This window comes from Equus asinus, chromosome 9 (genome assembly GCF_041296235.1).
Source record: "Equus asinus isolate D_3611 breed Donkey chromosome 9, EquAss-T2T_v2, whole genome shotgun sequence".
Taxonomy (NCBI): domain Eukaryota; kingdom Metazoa; phylum Chordata; class Mammalia; order Perissodactyla; family Equidae; genus Equus; species Equus asinus.
Window position 1 is genome coordinate 41,333,977 of NC_091798.1, and position 9,016 is coordinate 41,342,992.

Sequence of the window (9,016 nt, forward strand, 5' to 3'; positions counted from 1 at the left end):
TAGCTGTATAGTAGTTACCCGTCTCCACTTGCCATTCCTGTGCAAGGTTCCCGTGAACCTGAATGATGCTTGATTTTCAGCTTTTCTGCTCCTTTTATAATTTCTGTTTTAATGGTTTTGCTAAATTTGGAATTCAAATAAGAAATGTGAATAATATCTTTATTTAATATAACTTGTGCATAGAAACCATATAAGAAAAAAAGCATGAGGTTACATAGGTGATTATATTACAAAAGGGAGAAAAATAACTAGTGTCTGAATATTGCATTTGAGATAGAGTTCCAGGTATATGGTAAGGCTTAAAAGAGACATATTTCTTAAGCTGAGCAGCTGACCCACTTCAGGGCAATGACTGCTCTCTCCTTCCCCACAGCCTTAGTATTTTTTGCCAAAGGGCCCAGATTTGAGTAAAGGGGAGCGCCGTGAGCGCAGGATACGGGCATAAGGGCTGCAGTCTGTTGAGCTTTGGCAGGTGGGTGTTCGGGGAAGTAAGTTTCGAAGAAATGGTTTCTTCCCTGGGGGTTGTTGGTTTGGTTGCTGGTTTTCCTGGTTGGCACCAAGGCGCTTTTTGGTAGAAGAAGCCTGGCCTTGGAGTTTTAGCACCGTATGATACTGCTCTGCGATGCATGCTGCCTTCTTCCGAAGGTCCAGTTTTACTAGCATCATGTTATTCTGCAGCTCAGCCAGGGTCTGATCCTAAGGAAGATCAATAAAGTTATAAAAAACATTTTTGGCATATTAGAGAAACAAGAGGGCAAGGTAATACATACCATCTACTCGCAGTTACTAATGACTGTTTTTACAAAAAGATTCTTTGAAGTCAGAGCTTATAGTTGAACAGGGAGTATTTTCTTTTAAGACCCAAACCAACAGCACTGAATAGAACATTTTCTAACACATAAGGTGGTATGAGCTTAAATAAGTTTACTTAACCTCCAAGAGCCCCAGTTCTTAGGTATCAAATTAAGTGCTGTGTTTACGATGTATTTTTTTTACATTTTAATATCTCTGGAATCAGGATGCATTAACTGATGACCAATTTCATGGTTCAATTGTTAGTATTTTGTTTTGGTGGTACATAAAATAATGGTATCTTATAATCTAAGCATCTTGGATTTAATACAGTATCTACCTCTGTAGGGTTGTTATTACGAGTAAATATCTATAAATTACTTAGCACAGTGTCTTCTACTTAGTGAATGGTTGTTTTTATTTTGCAAGGAAGAGAAACTCCCCTCACTGTAAGATCAGCCTAAAAATCTTCATTTTTTTCTCTTCTGCTCTTTATTCTCCTTCTCACATAGACTCTGAAGTGGGCTGACGGGAGAGAAGGGGACATAATAGGCTGCCCTAACCTGTTTGATTAAGATGTCATCACAAGAGGTCAGGGCTTGGCGGAGTTTTCCTGCCCCAGTGCTGTGGCAACAGGCTCTTTCTGCTGACTGGAGAGACTCACCAAGTTTCTGAAGCTCTGTCCGTAGCAGCCTTATATTCTGAAAAAGCAGAAGTAGGAACCAAATTGTGGCCAAGATCCTCCAGGATAATGATCTGGAGGAGTTGGATAGCCATTTGAAGAGAAGTAAAATTAGAAAGGCTAGTCAGCTGAGTGAAGTAGCCACTTCCCAGGACTGTGCACAAAAAACATCATTTTGCCCTCACATGAACCAAGGATATAGTGTTGGAAATTGCTTTAGGTAAGAGCTTTGGTAACAGAGAAAGGTAATTACCTTCTGGCCCTCTTCTAACTTCTTGTCCACATCAGTGGTGAAGGGCTTGGCTGAGGGTGGCGGTTCTAACATCTTCTGATACTTCCTCAGCTCTGAGGGAAGGAAACAAGAATCTTCAATATGTATGCTTTGTAGCCTTGGGCTTACCTCTTTAACTGAGTTAATAGTAGCTTGCAACAAATATAAAAAGTGAGGCCGCATGCATCCTAGAGAGAAAAATCAGGGGAAGTAGCTTGGAGTTGAGGAAATTATGTTGGAGTTGGTGTCAGAAGGCCCAAGTTTGAAGAACAGCTCTTCCCTGAGCCACTGTTAGGCTTGCTGCCCTCTCTCCTCCCTCACCTTCATTCGTGGAGTTTAGCTCTGCTCTGCACTGTTCCAGTTTAGCTTTAACCTCCTGGACCTGCTGGGTGGAGGTAGAAGCCGCCAACCTTTGTGATCGCCGTAGGGACAGTTCAGACCCTGATTGTTGATGGGCCATTGACTGCTGTTTGGCTTCCTGCAAGAGAGCTTCTAGCTCTTCAATCTTCTCATCCCGCTCCTAAGAGAGAAGCAGCATAATTCTGTCCAGAGTCAGACAAATCCTACAGGAGCAGATGACTGAACAGTGAACAAAACCTTCCCTGATACTTATGCCTCAAAAGCTTGTTTGTTAGCACTTATACCATTTCCTGGCCGACCAAACCCTTAATCAATTTGCCAAACATAGATTGACACATACAAAGCACTAAGGAGACTAGAGAAAAGTGAGTTACATATTCCTGCTCCTACCAGAGTTTATAAAATCTGTTTACCTCAGGCAACCTAGTTATGGGTATCTGAGTAGCTAGTTGGGACTGGTTCAGGGCAACTCACCTGAAGCTCTTCTTGATAAAAACTTGTAAGTGACTCCTTGAGGATCTTTAGTTTCTCTTCATACATTTCTTCTAATAGTTCCTTTTGGGTGTCCAAATGTTCACTGTCAGGAGCAAAGAGAAGTGAGTAAAGATCCTGAGAAGTGAGTTTGGAGGACAGATCTTGAGAAACAACTCCATCCTAGTTCCTACTTCCCACTTGTGGTCCAAGCAATGGACCAAGAGGGGTCATTCAGTTGGTACCTGCACCACTGTTCCCGTTGTTGCATCTGCTCCACCATCTCATTGCAAATTTCATCACGGAGCTGTATTTCCAGCTGCAACTTTTCCTGCCGTTCTTTCAAAAGTAGTGCTTTCATGGCTTCCACTACCTGTAGGAGCTCCTAGGAAGGACACATGGGTCAGACGTAACAGATACCCATGCCCCCAAAAAGCCACAGGCCCACCTGGAAGGCAGCATGGAAAATGTATAGCCATCAAGCTGCTGCACCAAAGCTTTCTTGTATTCTCACCTCCTTGCCATACATAGAGATGTCAACTTCGTTTTCAATGTCATCATCAAGGCCTGGGTCTGTCTTAGCTCCTGTCTGCAAGCTGGGAGAGGCCTGCAGACTGGGTTCCTTGATGAACGAATGTAGCAATGGGAATCCCAGTTGCACAGGTGGAGCATGCACAAGCTAGTGAACGGGGAGAAATTTTAATTGAATCCATAACTAGTCCCTAGTAGCTTCCATAAATAAAGGTAGCAGCCCAAAGTGAGCACAACCATCAAACCTACAGCTTCTCACCTGGCTGGCAATGGCTGAGAACTTGGCCACATGAAGAGTCTCATCGTAGGTAGATGCGCAGGGATTCACATTGACAATCATGCAGGAGCGGCCTCGGCCTGTGAAGAAACCTTGGAACACTCGAGTCAACTTGCTGTCGCGGAAGGGAACCAGGTTTTGCTTTGACCTGGCAGAGAATCAGAAAGAATAGAGCTGTGAGCAGTACTCCAGCCCTTGGGGTATCCTAACACTATCCTCAGTGGTGACCAGGAAGTCTCTTAGCAAACTGCAGAGCTCCAGGCCATCCAGGCCCATGGCTTGCAGTCAAAAGCTCACCGGTTCTGCTGGTTTTGGCGCAGGGCAGCAATACAGCGGCCCAGGGTATGTAGAGAAGTGTTAATGTTTCCTGCTTCCTTCAGCCGCTCACCACTCTTCTGATCTTTGCAGCGCTCTGAGCCAGCCAGATCACAGAGTGATAACCTTGAATGATGGACAGGATCTGACATAAGGACCCACATGTTACAAGCTTTCAAGCCCTTCATGTAGTTCTGGGGAGGGGAGGACCCATCAAAAAATCTCTGTATCCAAGGAAGGGCAGCAAGAATCTAACAGAAGTAATTCTTCTGAGGACCTCCCTTGCCCCCTCCCCCCACTACCATTTATGGCCAAGAAGCCCAAATTTCTAAATGGAGACACTTACTCGCTGATCTTGGGGACCATATCCCCTTCCCCCTGAAGGTGCAGGATCCTGATTGAGAAGATGCTATGACTGGAAGTTAAGATAAAGAAAAGTCACTGCACACCTTCCATGACCAGGTGGAGAACTGATGTTTCCCAGAATACTGACTGGTTGGCTCTCACAACTCACTCACCTCCGGCTGGAGTTCTGGTTCAGGTGGGTGCTGGCAAAGCTCTGGTTTTTACGACCCACTTTCAGGAGTTTCCAGGCCTCCTCAGCATCCTGAACATGAATCCAGTTGAGATCTGAGGCCAAGGAAAGAAAGGTATACATGAGACGGGAGCACCTAACTCTTTTCCTAGTCTCTCCCCAAGTCCCCTTCAGGGTTCATACCAACCTCCCTGCTTTCCCATACCTTTCACATAGGGATTGCCATTCTGATCCTCACACAGCCGCAGAGTCTGCCTCTTTCGCTGCTGGCTAGGTGGTTCTAACAGGTCATAAAGCAGTTCATTGTAGATCTCAAAGAAGGAGATCCAGATGGAGAAGCGAATGTCTGCAGGGACACTTACAGGGGCAGTGTCTGGCTGTGCCCATCGGTGATTTGTTTCTAGGGAAGAAGCCAATGTACAGGGCATCAACCATAGGGTAGTCCATCTCCCCTTTGGCCTGCAGGGGCTTCAGAAGGTGGAAATCAGTTTGCAACCTTTGGTCTGTACCCCTGGCAGCAGTTGGGAGCAGGAAGTGTGTTCCTAGTGTTACCTGGAATAGAGCACAGTTACGGTACATACCATCTAGCTGGCTACTGCTGGTAAACTGACTGGTGGAGGAGAGCCCAGCAATGCCACTGTCAAAGCTGGTGCTGGTACCCATCCGACTTTCAATGTAGACACTCTTCTTCAAGGAGGTGGACAGCTCCTCCTGGGGGCACCCAGGGAGAAGATAAGTACAAAACTTTCCAGAGATTTGTCCCTCTACCCCCACCTCTGTGAACACCAACACTTCACCTCTTGGAGGCCTCCATTTAGCAGGGCCAGTTTCTTCGTTTCTTGCTGCCGGATCTGTTTGCTGTCTAGCCAGATTACCTCGTTGGAGAGCAAGGGCTTCAGATCAGGTGTTGGATGAAGTTGGCCTTGGAGGCTATTGAAGATCAGAGCCAGGGACCGTGGCAGAATCCCTCCATCCTTGATGGTACCTGCAGGCATGTGAATGGCAGACAGCTGAGGCAAGTGCTGTTCCCCAACTCAGAGCATCAAAAGGACGCCAGTCAGCAATTCTAGGAGGCCTACTACTCACCTTGAATTGTGTGGGTTTTCCCTGAGTTGGTGACTCCATATGCATAGATGAGCCAGTTCTGCCCTTTGAGTACGTCCTTTACCATCTCCTTCACAGTCAGGTTGAAGAAGGATGCCTGTCCCACTTCTGGTCCAAAGATCTAAAGACAGACCCAGTTTCTCAGGGGCCATTCTTCACCTCCCATTTGCCTCCTGTGCAGAGTCAGCAGATGCATCCCTTTCTGGGTGGCTGGCTTTGGAGACTACTCAAGCATCTTCTTTCTGCAGTGCTGCAACACTGCAGACCCAACCACTCTGCCAGTCCATCTTGCATTCAAATCAATAAATACTTAAGGAATGCTATCCACTAAGTCCGATGCTGCACACACAATGGGGCAACATAATGGGCACAAGAGTGGACTTTGGAGACGGATGGATCTAGATTCAAGTCCTAACTCTACCAATGACTAGCTACATAGCTTCAGCAACATTACCTTCACTGAGCCACAGTATCCTTGTCAGGAAAATAGGGACAATAATGATAATAGAGCTGTTGGGAATTAATGCATATAAAGTACTTGACATATTGACTAGCACACAACAAGGGTCCCCAAAATTGTAGACATGCATATATAAGGTACTCACAGTGAAATAAAAAGATTTCCCTCTAAAGAGAATAAAGCTCCCCCTACATGTTGGTCCCTTGTTTGCAGACCGGTACCTCCATACCTGGGAAAAGGTGAATCTGTGTGTTGCTTGTCCAATTCCCCGCTCATTGCTCTTCTGGGCAAAGGAGTCCTTGGGTGCCTGTAGAACAAGTGTCTCCACATTCTCAATATGGACACAACCCTGAGAAGGGGGAAAACATAGTTGTCACAGAAGGAAATATTCCTGGGTATTGCATCATTGTACCTCAGATCCTCTCTTCTCAGAAACTCACCTGATCTTCCTGTCGTTCCAACTCTGAAGGTAACAAGGGCCTGACCCTCAGGTATACTTTCACCTTCTCCGTACTATCCTCAGATGGAGCCTGTGGCAGAATTTCAGGCCAGAACCACAGATTAATCTCAGCAGTTACTTAAGATGGGCAAACATAACATAGTTCCTGGGAATCACACTAACACTACCCCCATTCTACCTCAAATGTTTGTGTGCAGCTACTCTTTGGTTCCATAATCATTCCAATCCACATGGACTTTTCACTACTTTATCACCCTTCCCTGTCTCTTCAGTATCCTGAATATGTGGCGCCACGCTGATTATCTGAGTTAGAAGTGGTTGACCAGTAGGAAAATCAGCCTGTGATATTAAGGCACAGCACAGTAGTTAAGCACCTTGGAGGCAGACACACCTGAATTTGAATCTCAATTCCATCATTTAATAATTTTGAGACCTTGAACAAGTTCTTTAAATTTCTTTGCCTCAGTTTCCTCATCTATAGAATGGGGTTAATAGTAGCACCCACCTCATCCATTCAACAGATATTTAGAGATCTGTCTACAATGGTCCAGGAACTCTGGTAGTCCACAGTGAGGGACACTATCAAGGCTCCTGCTTTCATGAATTTTCTCTATAAGTCGAGACTTCTGAGTGGAGCTGTTCTCAACCAGGAGCATTTGCCTCCCAAGGGACATTTAGCAATGTCAGGTGAGGTTTCTTGGTTGTCACAAGTGAGAAAGAGCTACTGACATCTAGTGAGTAGAGGCCAGGATGCTGCTAAACATCTTACAATGCATAGGACAGCCCCCTATAACAAAGAATTATGTGGCCCCAAATGTCAATAATGGTGCAGCTGAGAAACCTAGCTTAGCAGAAAGGCTCCATAAATGGAAGCTGTGGCTGACATTAAAACCTGAATGTTGGGGCTGACCCCATGGCGTAGTGGTTAAGTTCAGCACACTCCACTTGGACAGCCTGGGTTCAGTTCCTTGGTGCAGACCTACACCACTCATTGGTGGCCATGCTGTGGTGGTGACACATTAAAAACCCCCAAAACCTGAATGTACATTCCACCTACTTGATGGCAGTATGACCCTGTGCAAATTATTAACACATCTGGGCCTCACGGTGAAGGAGAGATAACTGTTAGCCTTTCCTCATAGGATTACCTGAGAGTATGCACTTGAGGGTATTTCATCAATGCAATGCAAATAATAGTTCTTATGGATACACAACTCTACATTTTTTATTCGTCCTGCTCTTAATTTTGAATTGATCATTCAGACCCTCAAGATTGCTGGGTTTTGACCTCATACTACTCTGTACGGACAACTAGTAGGCTGAGGATATCACTCTCTGCCCCCAAGCCACTGAAGGGGAGCAGAATACGCCACCCCAAAATGTGTCACTTTGGCATGTGGATTATTTTGAGCTGAAGGCAATCGTGATCCAGCAGACTTGAGAAAAACTTTTACCTCTCCCTTAACTGCCTAAAAGATTTTAGGTAGGGAGCCTGGCCCAGAAAGAGAGCTATTACCAGAGATAACTTTTTATCTGAAAGACTTACCTACATGGCAGGGCAAACATCTGATTACCAAACATCTGCTCTTATCTTCCTGTGAATTGCCCTGCTCCCCTTTGAAGCCCCAGGCCCTTATACCATTCCTTAGCTCAGGATGGCACATAAGCCTCAATTGCCTGACTGCCTTGGGTCTCATATTTCTCTGGGGTTCTTGTAGTACAAAATTAAGTTTGTTTTTCTCCTATTAACCTGTAAATTTAGTTATTAGAACAGCTGAAGAACCTAGAAGTAAAATTTTTTCTGCCACTCTCCAACTCCTTTACCTGCTGCTTGTCCTCTAGGGAGGCGGAGATGACAGAGCAGTCTGACAGCAGGTCCTTGCGTACCACAGACCCCAAATCTGCAGCTGTGGACTCAAACATGGGGGAGACTACGACCTCCTCATCTGACAGCAAGCCGGCTGGCGGAGAAAGGATCCCTTGCGACATGACAGCAGGGGCAGCTTAGGTCTAAAAATAGACACGGGTGGGTAGGGAGGAGAACCTTAAGGGACAGAGGGGCTGCAAATTCTAGGTTAAGAAACAATTCCTTTGCCCCAGGACATCTTGGTCTCGCTGCCTGAATTCCTGGTCCCTGTTCCCTTCAACTACCAGCAGAGGGAAAAGGGATGAGAGGAGTTAATCATTTAATCCAATCTGAGGCGGCAGGTCCGACCGCGAACAGGAATGAACAGATATCTGACTCCAAAAGCAAAAGGCCACGATCTAAGTAGGGGGTGCCTCACCCACCGGTGTTGTTGAGGTGGTCTCGCTAAGCTAGGCTCCTTCTCCAACCTCGGCCAGAGGCCCACAGTGAGCAGAGAGGGATTAAAAAAAGGGATGGCGGCAGCTCCGCTTTCTGAAAGCCTATTCCGCGAGGGCAAGAGGTGGCATCCCAGCTGGGCTCCAGCACAGTTCCACACTCACCTGAAGACGCGACACTTGTTCCTCCTCTGGTACCGACTCACTCACACTCCGCCACCGAACCTTGACTTTCGCCGCCGAACCTGGACTTTCGCTGCCAGAGAGCACAACTCCGCCCACGAGGCACACCTTTTGTTACTGATACAATGTTTTAAATTACGCGCTGCGTTCGCTCGGCCAATCAGATAGCGAAGCTTGCAGCTACCAATCAGAGCAAGGAAAGGGGGCGGGCCGGGCCGCGCGAGACCGTTTGCTTGGGGGCTTGACCTCTCCGCTTTAATATGGGTCCGGGTTA

The 9,016-nt window shown here is 46.3% G+C and overlaps 1 protein-coding gene across 1 annotated transcript; it reads right to left on the bottom strand.

Annotated features, from left to right (window-relative positions):
• Positions 1-141: 141 nt before the first annotated feature.
• KIF20A (kinesin family member 20A) lies at positions 142-8,957 on the bottom strand. The gene is made up of 19 exons (XM_014853809.3): positions 8,725-8,957; positions 8,083-8,268; positions 6,239-6,328; positions 6,028-6,147; positions 5,321-5,459; positions 5,032-5,219; positions 4,816-4,945; positions 4,440-4,634; positions 4,218-4,329; positions 4,046-4,114; positions 3,682-3,825; positions 3,367-3,532; positions 3,091-3,255; positions 2,822-2,961; positions 2,580-2,682; positions 2,067-2,265; positions 1,728-1,819; positions 1,356-1,493; positions 142-696 (listed from the first exon to the last, which is right to left on the bottom strand). Exons 2-19 carry the CDS (start codon positions 8,245-8,247, stop codon positions 376-378), a joined length of 2,676 nt encoding a protein of 891 aa, XP_014709295.2. The 5' UTR covers positions 8,248-8,268; positions 8,725-8,957; the 3' UTR covers positions 142-375.
• Between the last annotated feature and the right edge of the window lie 59 nt (positions 8,958-9,016).

Coding starts and splice junctions, on each gene's coding strand:
- KIF20A (XM_014853809.3), bottom strand. CDS start 8,247: ATGTCGCAAGGGATCCTTTCTCCGCCAGCCGGCTTGCTGTCAGATGAG. Junction 3,826..4,045: donor ATGGTCCCCAAGATCAGCGA/GTAAGTGTCTCC, acceptor CCATCATTCAAG/GTTATCACTCTGTGATCTGG. Junction 2,962..3,090: donor TCTCTATGTATGGCAAGGAG/GTGAGAATACAA, acceptor TGTCCTTCCTAG/GAGCTCCTACAGGTAGTGGA.